The sequence below is a fragment of the Pseudorca crassidens genome, chromosome 14, assembly GCF_039906515.1.
Source record: "Pseudorca crassidens isolate mPseCra1 chromosome 14, mPseCra1.hap1, whole genome shotgun sequence".
In the NCBI taxonomy this organism is placed as follows: domain Eukaryota; kingdom Metazoa; phylum Chordata; class Mammalia; order Artiodactyla; family Delphinidae; genus Pseudorca; species Pseudorca crassidens.
The window spans coordinates 76,693,432-76,712,260 of NC_090309.1; the positions used below are offsets into that span (position 1 = coordinate 76,693,432).

The 18,829-nt window shown below is 53.2% G+C and overlaps 1 protein-coding gene across 3 annotated transcripts in view; it reads left to right on the forward strand.

Annotated features, from left to right (window-relative positions):
• The first annotated feature begins 13,536 nt into the window (after window positions 1-13,536).
• The window catches only part of HS1BP3 (HCLS1 binding protein 3), a 35,671-nt gene continuing 30,378 nt past the window's right edge, over window positions 13,537-18,829 (forward strand). For all 3 annotated transcript variants that reach the window (XM_067703612.1, XM_067703613.1, XM_067703614.1), the window contains exons 1-2: window positions 13,537-13,638; window positions 18,344-18,509. In XM_067703612.1, the coding sequence (XP_067559713.1) occupies window positions 13,607-13,638; window positions 18,344-18,509 (198 nt within the window). In that variant the 5' untranslated portion in view covers window positions 13,537-13,606. The remainder of the gene's footprint in view (window positions 13,639-18,343; window positions 18,510-18,829) is intronic.

Sequence of the window (18,829 nt, forward strand, 5' to 3'; positions counted from 1 at the left end):
CCCTGGGACCCATGACTGAGCATCAGTCTGGAGTGCAGGCAGCACCCTCCCTGAGCACAGAGGAACTTGAGACCAGGAGTTCCCAGCCCTCTAGCCCTGACTCTGTGAAGCTGAAGCCTTCTGGTGAGCAGGTGGGCCTTTTGGGGCCACAGTGTCAGGCTGGCCCAGGCTTGCTTGGGGCTTCCTCCTGGGGGACACGAGGAGCCTTTGGTAGGTGGGCCAGGCAGGAGGGAGCTAGTGTTCCCAGCCTGAAGACCCAGAAGTTGTATCCTACCTGCTGCAAAGTGCATTTTGAAGGTGGATTCCTACTGCTCTGTGTTGCCCCAGTCACTGTGCAGCTGGGAATGAGGCTCAGGGTCCGGTGCAGGAAGTTTAGAGAAGGCTGGGAGAAAACTGGGGCTGGAGTTCCAACTTCCGTTCTTTATCAGTCTGAAGACCACCCCCCCCCCCCAGTCTCCCAAGAGCACCAGACTTCAGCTGTTAGCTCCTCAGAGAGGGGAGATGAGACTGGCTCCAACAGGGGGAGGAGGGGAAAAGCAGCCTGGTTGGGGGCGGGGTGTTTCTTGACTGGGGTGGGCAGGAGCTGTCCCCACATTCTCAACCCCAGATCCTTCCCTCAGAGAGCACTTTGCCGCTCATCCGTCCTTTGCAGAAGCTGTTTGCTTTCTCTGACCACCAGGTTTCTGACTCAGGTCCTAGAATCCAAGGATCTGAAGGAATATTTTGGATTATTTGGACCTACTTTTCACGTTATGCCTGATTCATCACAAACTGCTACCCAGGCTGTGCTTGCATACCTGAAGAGATGGGAACTCCCGCCCAATCCCAGGCAGCCTTCTGATAGCTCTGAAGGTGGGGAAGTCTGCACGTGAGACCCGTGAGAGCCACCACACCTCTCAAAGGCACCTCTGCTGATGGAAGTTCACACGCCACCTGGGAACATGAGCTGGCACACTGGCTTGATGCCACTTAGGAAGCTAGTCTTGGATTCTCCCAGCTTGAACCACTGGAAACTGGAACCCCCCCACCCCCGCTGCAGCCTGCTCAGTCTAGACAGTGCCTCCTGCCACACCAGGCACGAGGCCCCACGTCTGATGACAAGAGCATCAGAAGTTTCCTTAGAGATGCCCTGCTCTGCACCTTGCAGTGCCCACGTAGGGCATCCAAGCCCCCAAGGAGGGAAAGGGATCAGTACCCTGTCATTTGGCATCACAGCCACCAGGGATGATGGGGCCCCTCTGTGATCCTGTGCCTCTGCTCTCTGTGCAGCTCAGAAGGTCTCTTCCCAGCTCTGCCCTGGGTACCCTGGAGGTGAGGAAGAGGATGGATGAGGGCTCAGCCTCCACCCTGTCCTTTGTTAGGGGTTCTGGGTCCCTGCAGCCCAGCACTATTGTGGAAGGTAAAACAGATGCCCCCTGGCTATCTGGCTAACCTGGCTAACCATGTTGATGGTTCCCGAGAGTCAGAGGCCAGAATTCAAATCTGGCCTCTATCCTTGGACCGCAAGTCCCTTGGCCCTTCCTGGCTTTCGATCCCCAAAGGCACAGTGAGGTTGACAATCAAATGTCCACCGAGGGTCCACCTGTGAGAGGTGGAGAGCATGAGAGGATGGGACCCAGTGCCAGGGACCTAGCCAGGAACCTGCCCGCAGTGTGGACCTACCATGGCTGTTGTGATTCAGAGCTGGAGAGGGTTAGAGGTGAGGAGGCACGGTTAGCCTGCGGCTCTGCCCCAAGAAGGTGTCCCTGGGAGGGCGGGGGAGGGAAGATGGTGACAACAGACTTCAGCGGGAGCCACCTACCAGCACATCTGGTGCTGCTGTTCTCCATCCAGCCAGACGTGGGCTGCAGCCATCTCCCGCAGAAAGACCAGGGATGCGGCTGTGGGTATGGGGAGCTCCCATCAGGGCTCTGGCTCAGTCCCATCTGATGTCCGGGTCTGGGCTTCCTCAGGCTCAGAAGCATTTCCCATGCTCAGTGGAGGGCTGCCTCTCCCCAGGTTACCCAGGGCAACAGCTCTGGCATCCACACCAGGGTTGGCTGCAGCCTGGCCCCCGGCCACTGGCTTGGCCTACCTTTGAGTGGGGAGGGGAAGGGACCGAGAAGAAGGGAGTGAGATAGCTTCTTTTCCAGAAGTTTCACGGGGGACCTCTCAGAGCCCTTCCTTGGGTATGGGACAAATGGCAGCAGGCTGGCGGATACTGCCATCTGCTGGTCACTGGGTATAACAGCATCACAGTGTGGCTGAACTCCCTCCTGCTCGGATTTACAGACCAGGCCAGTCTGGGAGAAGACTCAGGAACCCCTGCACCCGCACCCTGCAGTTGAACCAGCTTACCTGGAGCTCTAAGGTATCCTGGGAGTTGAGGGGACAAGGATGACACACCTCCGCTGAGGTCAGGAAAGAAACTAGAATATGGGGTCATGATAAAGACCTGGCTTCCAATCTACCTTTGCAGTGCACCAGGTTTGTGACCTTGATTAAGTTAATTAACCAGTCAACCTCCATCTTTAAATGGAGACAGGGATTCCTACCTGTCAGGTGTGCCTAAGAATAAAGGAAACAAAGTAGGTAAAGTCCTTACCATAGTGCCTGGCTCAATAAATGGTGGCTTTTACAGTTTTCTAATTAAGTAAGCCCTGGTTTAACCAGTTGGAAGGCTAATTTAACCTGTCCATCCAGTCTCCTCTGTACGGCCACTGTCTTTGAGGCATTTCCCCTCTATGAGTATCACTAGTCTGAAGTTGTGTCTCCATTAGATTTTTCTTGGAGACCTTTGTGGACACATAAGATTAAAACAAAACAAACTACTTTTGGAATAAAAACTGGCAATTCTTAGAATGTGCAGTGATTCAGAATGCCCAGTCCTCCAATCTTGGTCAGATAGGAGCCCAGGGTTTCTGTTCTAGACACACAATGAGTAGGGAACCAAACTGTCCTCTTTGCCTGGGAAGATAGGTGCTAACAGATGTCAGGAGCAGAGTTGGAGAACCCAGAAGTTGTGTCCCCCAGTCCAGGATGTGAGACTTTGCAGACGCCCCAGAGGATGAGGACATTGGGACCAAAATGTCTCATGGTTCCCACAGCAGAGTGTCGGGCAGGAGCATGACGGGGCTGAGCCAGGGACCTGGTGTCACCAAGTTGGGTGGCCTGTCTCAGGTCTTCTGGCCCACATGGCAAAGGCATCTGTGAGCTCCTCAGGGGGCTAGTCTCTGAGGCTGCCCTGCAAAGGGTGAGGCTACCTGCAAAACTGGGGACTTGGCCTTAAGCCACAGCAACCCCCGTGTGCTTCCCACGTGCCTAGGTAGCTGGTCCACCTCTAAGTAATACCTTAATTTAGGGCAGAGCCCCAGCTGGGTTCTGTCCTCCCAGACATTTTTTCCTGGCTTGGATAAAGAGTTGGAGAACTCTGATCAAAGTGCTTATCCTGCCTGCTGGGGGCACAAATCTGAAAGAGTTGGAAAAACATAGGGTGACAAAATCAAAATCCCAAAAGCCGCCAGCAAATCATTGCAAATTAAAAGAATAGTGGGGATGCCATTTTCCTTTACTTCTCGGGTCAGTAAAACCGAAGGATGTAAAATCCATTATCGGTGAGAGGAGAAACAAGTGGGCATTCTACGTACCCTTGGTGGGAATATAAGTCCAGAGAGATTTTTCCAAGAGCGCTGTGACAGCAGCAATATTTTAAAGAAGGAAATCCTTTGATTCAGCACTTGCAGTTGTAGAAATTTAATTTGTTACAGGTATACTCACACAAGTGAAGACAAACATACAAGGATTTTTAAAATTGAGGTAATAGTGAAAACTGGAAATGACCAAAATGGCATTGAATAGGGTAACGACAAAATAAAGTGTGATACACCCTCACGTGGATCGGTTTTCCCCTATTACAAGAATGAGCTAGATTGCGGGCATCCTTCTGTGCGACAGAAAGATGCCCGCAATATTGAATGCTGTAATACAAGGAGGGCAGAGTAGAGAGAGCAAGGAGCAGACTCTCAGCTACCCACGCAAATGGTCCAGCCACCCTGGTGGACGTGTGTCTGTCCAGGTGCCACTGTGTCTGTCACTGTCCTTCCACCCACGCTCTGTATCCCAGCCCTCTTACCTCCTCAGGGATCTCTCTCACTTCTTTCTGCTCTAAAAATAGATTCACATTTTTACATCATGAAACAATTAATCCTCCTTGGAGAGCTTCATTATCAGATTTCAATATAAACGAATTCCCATGTAGCGCTTGAAGTGGAACTGACAGATCAGGACAACAGGATAGGGAGTCCGGAAGCAAATCACGATGTTTGTAAATATTTATAATACAATAATGGTGACAATTCCAATGGAGGAAAGGATGATGTATTCAATAAAACTTACTAATGAATGATACTGGGTAATGATACTGACTAAGTATTTTGAGAAAAAAGAAAATGACCCTTGTCTCTTGACATAAACCAAAATTAATTCCTAGTGAATCAAGGAATTGATTGGAGAAAACATATTTGGAGGAAATATGTGAATATTTATACAGTCTGGGGTAAGGAACACTTTTCTAAGTATAATTTCATTGTAAAAACAACCACCAAGAGAAATGTCCACGGTTGGAACTACATAAAAATCTTAAAACCTGCATGTAAAAAAACTCTAAAAACAGAATGGACCTTGACCAACTGACCCAACTCAACATCACCAATCATGGGGACGTTGACATCACGTGTCACCTGATGGGGTCACCAGCATAGTGCTCCTGCCAGATGGTAACCTGCATCGAACCATGAAATTAATTAGACACATCCCAAACCAGGAGCATCCTGACCATTGGTGTGGGCCCCTCAAAGATGGCAGTGTCATAGATGACGGAAAAGCCCAGGAACTGTTAGAATCAAAGAGACTAAAGGAACATGACAATTAAATACAATGCACAGCCCTCCATCCAATTCTTGATGGGCAGCGGAGGGAGGGGAAAGCGGTTGTGAACAAAAGACACTATTGGGACAACTGAGCAAATTGGAATATGATTGTATGATAGGTAATAGTATAGTGTCAATGTCAAATTTCCTGCCTATGGCATTGTGGTTATAAAGGAGAATGTTCAGGTTCTAAGAAATTACACGCTGAAGTATTTATCAGTAGAATGAGGCGTCATGATGTCTACAGCCAACTCTTAAATGTTTCAGGAAAAACACAGAGACAGAGAGAGAGAGAGAAAGGATGAAGCAAACGTGGCAATGTTAACAATTCTGCAGTGCATCTGAGACATGCTGCCCACTCCCCTCTCCACGACTGAAGTGCTCATCCCACTCTCCCTGCTGCTGAGAGTACTGGCAGGTCTCTGCTCAGTCCTTCCTGGGGCTCATCTTGGCTGAAGAGAGCTGCCTTATCCAAGGTCGGGCCCCTCCTGGGACGGCCCACATCCGAGACTGGTCGATGTCCGATGTCCGGAGTATAAAGGTCGGAGTATAAAGGTCCGTCCCCTCGTCTCAGCCCAGCTCCCCCTGCAATAGACTGGGGCCTCTGCTGTGTTTGCATCACACTCAGCTCCCTCCACCCAGCCCCCTACCTCCACTACGTCCAGGTGACCTTCCTGCTGGTTCCATTTCAGATAGAACCCAAGTTAGGTGAAGGGTGTACAGATGTAGTATGAACCCTTCCACTTTGCTGTGAATCTGAAACTTTTTCAAAATAAACACTTGGGGGAAAATATTAAAAAATAAATAAGGGATAATATCACAAAGTGTTAGTACCTTTAATATATAAAGCATCCTTACAAATCAACAAGAATAAGAGCTTTTTTAAATGTGCAAAGGAAATAAACAGGAGAGTTAGAAACATTCTAAGACCAATCAACTGGTGAAAACGTATTTAACCTCACTAGTAATCAAATAAATGTACTTCTAAAACAAGAGCTATCATTTTTCACTTAACAAAGTCGAGAGGATTTAAGAAAATGAATCCAGGGCTGGAAAGGGTTTGGGAGGCACACTTCATCCAGCCTTTCTGGGACAGTTTGGTGGTAGATGTCAAAGCCATGGAATAAATTTTGCGACCCTGTGTGCCCAAGTCCTCAGCCTTCTGCGGTCCTCTTTCCCATAATATCCAAACAAAAAGGCTGGATTTGCTGTGACCAGGCAGTGGGATTCCTGAGGATTCCCTGCAGCCTGTGCTTCCACAGTCACCTTTCAATCCATGCTCCTCCCTAACTGCTGCTGACTTGTCACTTTTTGGAACTGTGGTGCTGTGAGCTCTGCATCCCACGCCTGGTGCCATTTCCTTCCCTTATTACAAAGATCATTTCCCCAAGACTGGTGTGCATGGTGGCTGGTGAGGGTTTGGGTTACAGAGCAGAACGTGCCTTCTCCACGTGGCTGGGGGCCCCCCATTCATCTCTCCCAGAGCTCAGGTAGATAACTCCCCCCAAATTTCTTTTATTTCATAACACAAAGATATTAAACTCTGGGTCTCATTTCTCTTCTTCCAATCTCCCGAGACCCTCCCTCCCTCAACAAAGTACACAGAGACTCACCAAAGTGTTTTCTGACACTCTAGCACTTTCCCTCCAAACTTCCCCCTCATGTATTTGGCTCAAACATCAGCCAGCATTTCAAAGCTCACCCAGCCATCTCCCACCACCCACACATCACCTTTCCATCGTAGCTTAAGGACTGGCCAAGTAAGTTATGGTACATTTGCACACAATATTCTAAGTAATCATTTAAAATGATGGTTTGGGAGGAAATTTAACATGGAAAGATGTTTACAGGGTAGTAAATGAAAAAGCAATTTACAAAACAGTATAGCCGGTAAGATTATGTATCATTTAAAAGAAAAGCTAGGGACTTCCCTGGTGGTGCAGTGGTTACGAATCCGCCTGCCAATGCAGGGGACACGGGTTCGATCCCTGGTCTGGGAAGATCCCACATGCCGCGAAGCAACAAAGCCCATGCACCACAACTACTGAGCCTACGCGCTAGAGGCCGTGAGCCACAACTGCGGAGCCCTCACGCCACAACTACTGAAGCCCATGCGCCTAGAGCCTGTGCTCTGCAACAAGAGAAGCCACCACAATGAGAAGTCTGCGCACCGCAACGAAGACCCAATGTAGCCAAAAAAAAGCTAATTTCTTATACATAGGAATAGAAAAAATGTCAGGAAGGCAAGAACAACAAAAACATTAATAATTGTTACGTCTGGTATCAAATGAGAGGTGCTTTTTATTTTATTTTATGTTTTACTATGCATATTTTCTAGTTTTTCAGCAACAAGAATGCATTATCTCTGTATAATAGTTCTAGAAAATCCTAGGCTTCCCTCCCCTGCTTCAGAATTGAGCTTCTGAATGGTGAAGATTGTGCCTTATCTGAGATGCGTTATCCGGTGCTATTGAAACATTGTATTAAAACTATCTGGAGGGACTTCCCTGGTGGTCCAGTGGTTAAGACTCTGCACTCAATGCAGGTGGGCCCCGGTTCCATCCCTAGTCAGGGAACTAGATCACACATACATGCCGCATCTGAACGTCCTGCATGCCACAGCTAAAGACTTGGGGCAGCCACTAAATAAATAAAGATTTAAAAAGAAAAAAAAAACTAGTTGGACTAATGAAATAGATTCCAAAGTCTACTGGGATAATTTGTATTTCTTTTCTCGAGATTTAATGCCAAAACTTTGTCAACTGCCTTAACTATATTGCTATATGTTGTCCCCTTTAATAAACATCTTTGGCTCAGTTGCTTTGTTACTTTAATAAAATATTTTAAGTGATTGTGAAAATAAAACAATATATTAAAAAAAAAAAAAGCTTCTGGAAGAGGGTGCCACATTCACTGTCCTCACCTACTCACCTCCAGTCCCCTCCTGGGCCCTCCCTGACTCTGCTGTCATCTTCCTAGGCAGACATGGCTCATCACACCCCAGTCCCCCTGAAATACTCTTGCCCTTTTGTTTATTCTGTGAGTCCACCCTCTGCTTCAGGATAAATGTAAACTCTTTTGAGTGGTACACGAAAGAGTTTTGTGTGGGCTCGTCTCCCACACACTTCCCTCCCCACACGGGAGGGAACCCCTCCCCACTCGCTTCTCCCCAGCTCCCCAGGCACACGGTGGTTCTCTGAAGACACCCTGGCTTTGCACTGCCACCTAGAACATACTTTACTTCTTCTTTTCCTCCTTCTCAATCATCCCTACCCCATATTGAACAGTTTTTAGGTCAGGCCTCATGTGAGTACTTCATGACTGTACCAATAAGGGATCCATTGCAGAAAACCCTACTTAGAGTGGTTTAAGCACTCACACAAGAAGTCCCAAGAAAGTCTAGGGCTGGTATGGTAGTTCGTGTGCCATCAGGTCCTCAGCCTTCTCCGTCCTCCACGTGTAGAACCCAGTTTCACGTTTGTGTCTCATTGTCACAATATGGCTGCTGTCTCTCCAGCATTGTATCTCCTTTCTAGGCAGAAGATAGGAAAGGTACAAAGAGCTTTCCCCTAGCAAGGTAAAACCTCTGCAGGAACTTTTGTGTGTATGGCCGGAATTATGTCACATGGCACCTTCTAACCGCAAGGGAGGCTGGGAGCATGAGTGCTTCAACTGTCACGCCTCTATGGTAGTAAGGCAAAGAGGAAGGGGCTGTGAATGGCTTTGGGGTAGCTCATCTACAGTGTCTGAATTTCCTCTCATTTCAGTCACATGTTATCTCATTTAACTCACAGCAGGGCTGTGAATTAAAGATTTCCATCATGCCCATTTCACCAATGAGGAAACCAAGGCTCAAAGAGACACCACCCACTTTTTCATGCCCTGAGTCCGGCACCACCTCCTCCTGGAAGAACCCATGTATGCCTCAACCCCTGGCTGATTTGCTTATATTATGCCCTTCTCCATGCACCCTGGGCCTGTACTCGTTTGGACATCTCCAACTGTCCTGAGTGGTATGTGAGCCCCGCCAGGGAGGCCTTCTGCATCCCCAGGGCCTGGAGAGGTCACAGGCCCAGAGCTGTGCCCAGGAGCATTTGTTGAGTGACAAATGAGGTGGTGGTCTTGCTAGATTTGGGGTGCTCAGCCCCCTGGAGCACTAGAGCATCACTACAGAGGACAGAGACGAATCAGCAGGTCCCCAGAAGACCCACCCCACCAGAAACCAGGACAACATTGGTGTGTGGCAGGACCAGGGCTCAGATCAGTCTCCCTGTGGGCTGTGGTGTCTCTAACTGACCACACTGCCCTGAGGTCCAGCGACTTCCCTGGGGGACGACTGAGGCCCGGAGCGTTCCTCCCAGGGCAGCGGGGAATGTGGTTTGCGTTACTGTGGCTTCAGCCATGGAAGGGGCTCCTTGAGTCAGGCAGGAAGCAGAACGTATCAGATTTAGATTCCACATTCCACGCATTGTATACAATTACCCGCTGGAGCCACACAGGGGCACGTGGGACGGAAAATGGGGTTGCCTCGGTAGAGGAACGTGTGATGCTGGAGGTGGGAAGGTGAGCAGAACTGCAGGACAATCCAGACTGGGGACAGTGGTGGCACGAATCAGGGTGGGGGCCCCCAGCTGGAGAAGAGGGCACAGGTGAGGGAGAGACTAAGGAGCTTGAACTGGATGAGACGGAATCGAGTGCGTATGGGCGGAAGGAATGAGGCAGAAAATGGGATTGCTCTAGGGGACGGGGTCACTCTTTCAAGGGGAACCAGTGGGATTCTCGGCGGGCACCAGGTGTGCCAAGTCCCCCTGTGGCATGCACTCGGGAAACCTGGTGCCAGGGGTGAGGCTCGTTTGTCTGCAAGTCACGGGTGACCAGCGTGCCACCAGCCCCAGCGGTGACGCAGCGTCCCCTTCTTCGCAGCCCCGACCTGTGCTTGCCCTGGAACACGCGTGCTTCTCTGCACCTTCCTGGGCTGTCCTCTCCTCAGGCTCAGCCTTACTCTCAGCTCCAATAGCTTTGTGACCCCCGCATCAGGGTCTCCAGCCAGGCCTGCCTCCCGGGGGCCAGAGCCACAGTCACCTCAATGTCCCCACACCCTCAAACACCAGCTGTCCAACACACAACTCATCATCCCACCCAGAATGTGTCCCTCCTCCAGGTGCCCTGCCCCAGAGAATGGACCACCGTCCGGCTACACCCAGGAGCCGAACTGAAGCAGCATCTCGACTCCTCCCGCGCATGTGCACTCGATTCTGTCTTGTCCAGTTCCACTTCCTAAGTCTCTGTGTCACCTGTGCCCTGTTCTCCACCTGGGGGGCCCTCACCCCAATTCATGCCACCACTGTCCCCAGTCTGGATTGCTCTGCAGTTCTACTCACCTTCCCAACTCCAGCATCACATGTTCCAAACCGATGTCGGCAGCAGAGCTGGTCAGGCCGCTCTGATGTTCACAGTCCGGCAGTGGCCTCGAGTTGGCCTCAGGGTCAGCGTGAAGCCCTCAGCCTGACGCACATGAGTCTCTACGCCTGTCCTCCCCCTTGAGCTCCCTCCCCAACTTGTTCCCTGAATTCCGTTTCTTCTTGTCTCCAGGACTTCATAGATGATGTTCCTTCTACCCCATCCTATTCCTTCTCATCTCTTCAGGTTAACCTTGGACTCTGGCTCCTTTCGAGTGTCCTCTCTGACCCCTATCTCACCCCAAGTCTAAGGGCAAAGAAGCTCGCTGAGGGCAGCAACCGCGCCTCGTTCACTGTACTCTCAGCGCCCAGCACATGGTGTATGGTCCACAAGTGTCTGTGCGGTGGTGACCGCTTGACCGGCTGGCCCTTCCCAAGGGCTGAGCTGCGCCAAACTCCTGGGGTGCCGAGGCTCACACCCTTTCTGCCTGCTTTGAAGTGGGGCATGTCATTTAAACTAGACACGGGGGCCGTCTGCTACCTCAAACTCTGCCCTGCAGACAGACAGACGGGCAGGTGGGCAGGCAGAGCAGACAGCAGACTGGGTGTTCCCGCAGCCCTTTCACTCACTCATCCTTCTGTTCATTATTGCTCATCTTGTCTACAAACAAATTGGAAACGAGCTATTCAAGCATATGAACATATATATCTATTCAAGAGATAAACTGGAGGGCTTCCCTGGTGGCGCAGTGGTTGAGAGTCCGCCTGCCGATGCAGGGGACACGGGTTCATGCCCCGGTCCGGGAGGATCCCACATGCCACGGAGCGGCTGGGCCCATGAGCCATGGCCGCTGAGCCTGGGCGTCCAGAGCCTGTGCTCCGCAACGGGAGAGGCCACAACAGTGAGAGGCCCGCGTACCGCAAAAAAAAAAAAAAAAAAAAAAAAGAGATAACGTGGGGAAAGTGATTCATTTTTCAAAACTTTTCACTGTAGGATTTCTTCATGAAAATGAGTCAAATACAGATAGTAACGATGCTGGTGGGGCGGTGGGTGGGAAGCCGAGGCCCACAGGGACACCGTGCTGCCCCTCCTGTAGGAAACACGGTGCACATTACCCCATCGCGCATCTGATGCCGCTAAGCCCAGCTTCATCTGTTCTCTGTCAGTGGGGCTCTCATGGACAGAGCACAGAATACCTGTGGCGATTTGCACTTTTCTCCTGGCCCTGTTTCCAGACTGAGCTTTTCTCTTTCTGGGCCACTGTGGCAGGTGATACAACCTCCATTTCTCACCCCATGGACAGCTGAATCTCTGATGAGAGGGTCTATTATGTCCGGCGCACCTCTACCCCAAGGCTTCTCTGAGGGAAACTGGCCCCTTGACCTCACTGCTCTGGCCCCAGCTGTGGACCCAAAGGCAGCCATCAGAGGCAGGCCAGGGGCCCCGTCACCTACCAGGCAGTGGCTCCCCGAAGACCCTGAAGAGAGGCTCGGAAAGGGGAAGCTGAGGGAGCAGGTCCGTGGGCGCACCGTGGGAGCACAGGGCTGCAGCGTCCTAGTCACTAAGCGGCTCCAGAGCCTCCACAGGGCCCAGAACACAGGCCCAGCCCAGTAGATAATGTTGAATGAATGAACGAACAATTGAATGAATGACTGAATGGAAAGTCCACGAGGGAGCCAGGAGAGTAGTTTTGTGATGGAGTCTGACTAGCAGCAGAGGCAGAGCAGACAGGCCTGTCTTTTTAGTTGCTAAACATTAGAGCAACACAAACATTCGCACTGATTAAATGTCACTATGGGCCAGGGGAGCTAAGTGGGGTTCTTTTTGGGTTTTTTTTGTGGTACGCGGGCCTCTCACTGCTGTGGCCCCTCCCGTTGCGAGCACAGGCTCCAGGCGCAAACGCTCAGCGGCCATGGCTCACGGGCCTAGCTGCTCCGCGGTATGTGGGATATTCCCGGACCGGGGCACAAGCCCGTGTCCCCTGCATCGGCAGGCGGACTCTCAACCACTGCGCCTCCAGGGAAGCCCGGAGCTAAGTGTTTTACAGGTAGTTGCAAAGAGCTGGGACATTGGTTGATCAGAGTTCCAGGGCGGTGCAGGTGGGGCAAGGGGCTGGATTTTTGGGAAAATCCAGTCAAGCAGAAGCCCCACCTCCTCTTGCCAGAGGGCCGGAAGCAGCATGGGCAGCGGGTGTCATTAGGGGCAGAGGAAAGGAGGAGTGGGTACCTGGAGATTCGGGTCCGCACGCACAGCGGGGGAGAGGGTTTTTGCAGCTCTCTGAGACGGAAACTTTGGGCAACAAAGACCTTCTCCTTGACCAAACTTCAGGCTCCTCTGAGCCCTCTTCTCAGCTAGGCCTTTGACCTTGGTCCCTGCCCAGTCTTTGGCCTGCCCAGCCCAGTCTTACCAAGAATCCTGCTAAGTTAGTTTAGAGAGGATTCCCACCCTTGATATCTGATCACCCTTGGTCTCTGATCAAGTTCCTCATCCCCGCCCTTTGATGTCTAAGCCTTTGGCCTGCTTTCAGCAAGAATCCCCCTACCCTTGTCGGCCCCTCCCTACTCCGTGGCTATCGACCCCGGTGTCTGCTGTATTCAGGGTTGAGCCTGAACTCTCTCCCCGTTGCGTCAGTCTTGAGCCCTGTTGCCACAGTCTTGAATAAAGTCCTCCTTACTGTTTTAACAAGTGTCAGAACAACATTTCCTTAGTGAGCGAGAAGAAAGACACAGAGTTCTCAGAAGCTTTTGTTGGGAGGGCCCTGTAGGCCGTTTTACAGAAAAGCCACTGGAAGGCCTCAGGGGTCAGGCTGATGCTTCTTTGGATCACCGCCCCTCGTTCCACAGAGGGGTCTGATTTACCTTGTTTTCTGGACTCTCCTAACCTCTCTCCGAGCATCCCTGGGGCCGTGAGCACCGCTGCGTTGTTTCCCCGTCATTCTCCCCAAGGAAGGAGAACCAAATAATTTCAGGAGTGTCTGAACCGGGACACTCTGGGCACTCCTAAGAGTGAAACGGGCGCTGTCACTGATAACGCTGGGACATCAGACCCAAACCTCTGGATGGCCCAGGACACTCGGGCGCGGGGGACGCGCTCAGCTCCGACGGGGCCTCCAGCAGCGACGAGCCCGCGCAGGACTCTCAGCCCCGAGTCTCCGCCCAGAGTTCCAGAAAGGCCTGGAAACGCGCGGCCGCTTGCGGCCGAGCGCGGTGGCCACTAGGCGGCGGGCCAGGGCCCGGAACGCGGCGACGCCGGCGCCCGCGGGTCTCGTGACCGCGCGCCCCGCCCGGAGCTTCGCCGTCATGCAGTCCCCGGCGGTGCTCGTCACCTCCAGGTGAGCCAGACCCCGCGCCCGGCGCTGCGTCTCGGGCAACGTGGAGTCGGGTGCCCGGGAGCCGCGGCCCGGTGCGCCCGGGGCGGAGGAGCCGGCGGAGGCGGCCGGTCCCGACGATCCCGCCCGCCCCGCGGCGTCCCCAGCGCGCCGGCCGTTGACCTGGGCTCGGCCCCTCCACCACCCAGCGGGAGAGGCGGGCGGCGGCGAGTCCCTCCCCCCGCTCCCCCCCCCCCGGTTTTACAGATGGGGAAACTGAGGTCCCTAGAGGGTAACGAACTCACCCAAAACCCAGTGGAAGGCCTGGACTGGCTGGTCCCGGCCAAAAGGCAAAGGGAGGGCTCTCCTCCCCGCTTTCCTGTCCACCTGTCTTCCTTTCTCTTCGAAGATCTAGTTATGCATCCTGTCCGCGCTCACCGTGCGCCAGGCCCCGGGCACGGCACTGGGGACGGGGTGAATCCGGCAAGGCTCGGCCCTGCAGGGGAAACGGGGATGAACGCAGACCCTCGGGAGACAGATGCTGAATGGGGGGTAGTGGGTTCAGGTTGCCATGGGAACACAGGGCAGGAGGTAACCCCGGCTTCTGAGGGGGTGCATGAGGCCCCCCTCCTGCAGGAGGAGTGGAGGTTAATGAGGTGAAGGGAGAGAAGAGGGGGCAGCTGCTCAAACAGGTAGCTCAGGAAAAGTGCAGTTACCGCCAAGGCCTGCGGAGGGTCCCTGGAGGCAGAGGATGCAGGGTGACCCACCCCACCCTGACCCAGGCCTGGGGGACCCAGTGCAAGACGGATCCTGGAAAGGCTGGGATGGTCATGGTTTTATTCTTTCCCCCTTTCTAACATCTGGCAAGTGACTCACTTCCAGTATTTTCATACACTCCGCCCTTGTTCCCCCTACCCAGAATCTTGGGCTAAGACATCAATCTCTTACATAAATGAATGTTATTTTTCCAGCAGTAATCTGAACATCCCTGTGGCTTCAGGTCTAGAAAAGTATGTGTGATTCTTTAAGTGAACCCTGATATCAGAACCTGCTCGGCCTCTGCATGGTTGCTGGTCGTGTCCTCGCTGGCAGAAGAGGTTTCCCCAGGGCCGCATGAATCACCTCCTCTCCCTGAGCCTCAGTGTCATTTCCTGCAAAAAGGAGCTTTGAGGTTGGCAGGTGTGAGCAGGGCCGCTAGCAGCAGACCAGTGGGGGTGTGACCTTGGTGCTGGGAGCCTGGGAAGGGCGTGGGTGGCTTCCCTCACTGCCACACCTGGGCAGGGCTCCTTAACAGATGCAGGTGCTGGTGGTGAAGGCCAGGAGAGTGGTTCTAGGATACAGTAGTGAACAACACAAAGTCCCTCTCGTGAGCTTTGCTGGGGCCGACGGACAATAGGTAAATATATGGTGTGTCAGGGATGATAAATGGTATGAAGGAAAATAAAGTGGTAGGGAAATAGGGTGCTAGGAGGAGTGAATGCTGTTTTATATGGTGTGGCCCAGGAGTGTCTTTCTGACAGAGAGTGGCAGTTGGGCAGACTCCTGACAAACGCAAGAGAAATCTTGAGAAAGAGTGTACCAGACAGAGGGGACAGCAGGAGCCAATGTCCTGGGGCAGAGAGGTGCTTGGGCACCAGCGAGGAGGCCAGGGTGGCTGGAGTGCCGTGAGCCGCAGAGAGCATTAGGTGATGTGGTGCGGAGCTGGGGGCTTGGAGGCAGGGGACAGTCAGGACAGGCCTCCCAGGCTGAGGTGAGGCTCTGGGCGAGGTGGGACCTGGCTTGGGTTTCACAAAGGTCATTTGGCCGCTGTGTTGAGCAGAAGGTAGGTGAGCAGGGTGCAGCAAGGAGACCGTTCTGGCAGTGATCCACGTGAGAGCTGATGGTGGCAGAGGGGGTGCGAAATGTTTGGGCTCTGGCTGTATTTTGACGGTACAGCTTTCAGGGTTTGCTGATGATTAGATGTGGGTCGCGAGAACAGGAAAGAGGAGTCAAGATTGACTGCAAGACTTACCCTGAGTTCCTGAAAGAGGGAGGTTGCAATGGACCGAGTCTGGAGACTATGGATGGAGCAGGTTTAGGAAGGTGAGAATCACCATTTGTCTGGACACGTTCATGAAGAAGCTTGTTGACAGCCAAGCGGAGATGTCAGGCAGGCAGCTGGGAGAAGGAGTGTGGCCTTGAGGGGAGAGTCCGGAGCAGAAAGAGGAACGGAGGACCATCCAGGGAAGCAGAGCAGGAGTGGCCAGGGAGGGCGGAGAAGGGAGAGAGGGTGGGGGTCCCGGGAGCAATGAAGACAGAGCTTCAAGGAGCAGAGAGGGACTGTCAGGTGCCGCTGGAGTAAGAGGAGAGGGAGAATTAACCTTAGGGTTTAACCACGTAGACCAGTATCAGCATCACATGACAGCTGTTGGAAATGCAGATTCCCAGGCCCTGCCGCCAACCTGCTGGATCAGAATGTGCACGTTGACAAGATCTCCAGGCAGCTTGGATGCACTTTACAGTTTGAGAAGTTTGGTCTGGGGCATAGGTGGACAAGCTACACCCATGCGCCCACCACTTGCTTTTGTAAGTCCTGCCCACCACTTCACTTTTGTGATAAAGTTTATGTCTGTCTTCCGCTGCTTTCGCTCTACAGTGGCTGCGTTGAGTAGTTGTAATGGAGACCCTGTGGCCTGCAAAGCCTAAAGTATTTACTCTCTGGCCCTTTACAGGAAAAGTTCCCTTGGGGGCCTCGGGGAGTGGGAGCGAGCGTGGGTTAGGGTCAGGTGACTGTTAACATGAAGTTGATTCAGCACCCTGGATCTGCCACTCTCACAAGCTCCCAGGTGATGCTGATGCTGCAGGGGCCACACTTGGAGAACCCCAGGTCGAGACCAAGGTGGGGTTGCCAGGCCCCACGCTGGAGCTTGCAGGTTGCGGCCGTGAATTTCAGGTGGGACCAGTCAGCACGTCTGTGCGTTTATCCCAGTGACGTGCAGCTGCTGGACACAGGTGCGAGGGACGCGCAGAACTGGAGGGTTGAGGGGCGAGGGCAGGGGAGCTGAGGCCAAGGGTGTGATCCCAGCAGTGGGGCGGCGCGACAGGACGGTGGGGGAGGGGACAGTGGAAAGGGGGAGGGGTCACGGAGGCAGGTCCTGGAGGAGCAAGCTGGACTGATGGGAGGCGCCAGTCAGCGGGGAGGGGGGCGGCAGCCTGGAGTGAACCCTGGCTCCACCTCTGACCCGCTGAGCCCAAGCACAGGTGACTCCCCTTTTGTGTCTGTTTCTCTGACTTTAAGTGGGTCTGAGCGGTAGTGACCCTCGGTAGGGCTGAGGGAGGCAGGAGTGTCTCAGGCAGGCAGGTGCTTAGAACAGAGCCTGCGGTAGCGCGGCCGCTTCATCTTCAGTCCCCTCCGCTCTCCTGCGCTCCTAACAGTAACACGGCGCGCAGCGCCAGCGGGTCTGTACCTGGTGCAGGGCCAGGGACGCTCATTTGGTTACTGGCAAAAGGAATAGAGGGCTGATTGGTGTTTTTCCGTCTCGCCCATATGTTGGGTTCATTCAACACCTGCCTGAAGGCAGGTTCGCCTGGGCCTTTCTAAGTGATTCGTGCTCATTTTCGCATACCTTGCACCCTGTGGATATATTTGTGTGTGTAAGGGTTTGAATGCTTAGTAGTATGTGGCTACGTGGTGGGCTGTCCTCCCAGTTGGTGACAAATGGCATCATGGTGACAGTGCACATGCTTGGTGTGGAAAGGGGAGGAGTCTGTGTGGAAGGAGTGCTGGGGGCAGGGTGTCATCTGATGGATTGGGATGGAGTTGCAGAGAGGGAAAGGGCCTTGCCCCAGACACAGTCTTAGCGCCAGTAGCCCCACCCCTCGGGCCCTCCCCTTTCCTATCTTCTGAAAGTCCCGCCGGCACATAGTAGGTCTCGACCCTGATAACTGTGTGCTGGGCATATCCTGTCATAGGTGCTTGTGTGATGTATGTTTGTGTGCGTGGGTCTCCATTATACCCTTACATAGAATGAGGAATACATTTAACCTTTTTTCTCACCTCGGAGGAAACATTTCATAACTTCTTTGCTCATCGTGTGATTCAGTACATTTGTATAGCATTTAAAAATCCTCCAAGAGCTGTAATGTTTTGCGGAGTATCCTCTCAAAGCCTCATAGAGCAGGCCTTATCAGTGCCTTGCAGAGGCCCCAGGGCAAACGATGGCCTGGTATCCAGTGCCCTTTCCATCTTCCCCTAGCTGGGCAGGTTCTGTAGCGGCTCTGCTGCTCTCTGGTTAGCTGAAGAGATGTGTTTCTCTCTCCGGATTCCTGGTGGGGTTTCATTCCTGCACTGTGTGCCCAAAGCCAGGCACTTCCCTTGGTTTGAATAGAACCCCTGGAATGCCATCCCCACAAATCCCACAGGAGCTCTTGTGCTGGGTTTGTGTCGGACACCTATAGCTGTTTGTGATTTTCCATGAGTCCCACCTTCTCTGCTGTCACCTGTTTTCCTGCTGGTGAGAGCCCATTGTTCCTGAGTGACCCAAAGGCAGGGCCCAGGCTTGGGGCCTGGGAAGCCAGGCTTTATGAGGGGCTGGGCTGTGGTGGGGTGGGTAGCCGGGACCACAGAGAACGGCCAGTGGAGCAGCCTTGCACCCAGGCCTGCTGGGCCACCTGAGGTCTGGCCTGCATTTCACTCAAGAAGCCTGCTGACTTGAACCTGAGCTTCTTTTGCCTTCTTTCCCTTTGGCAGGCGAGTTCAGAATGTCCACACAGGCCTGGACCTAACCGTGCCCCAGCACCAGGAGGTGCGGGGCAAGATGATGTCAGGGCATGTGGAGTACCAGATCCTGGTGGTAACCCGTCTGGCTGCATTCAAGTCGGCCAAGCACAGGCCTGAGGATGTCGTCCAGTTCTTGGTGAGCTGGGGGCTCCGCCAGGATGCTCCCGAGGGTGCCCAGGGTCCGGGGTTCCAGCTGGGCAGACACACCTGCCACCAGGGTGCGAGTAGCATCGGGGTGCGAGCAGTGCTCTGGCCAACGCTCACTCGGCCTGACGGTGCCAGAGCGATTTGGCGGTAAGGACACCGGTGAACCAGATGCTTACAGTCTGTGGGGAGACAGACCTGTAAAGAGACAGGAGTCCAAGGGGAGGGGAGGACTGTGGTAGTGTAGAGAAGGGGCACCTAACCCATCCTAGGGAAAGGGTTCTGGAAGATGTCTCGGAAGAGGTTAGGGCT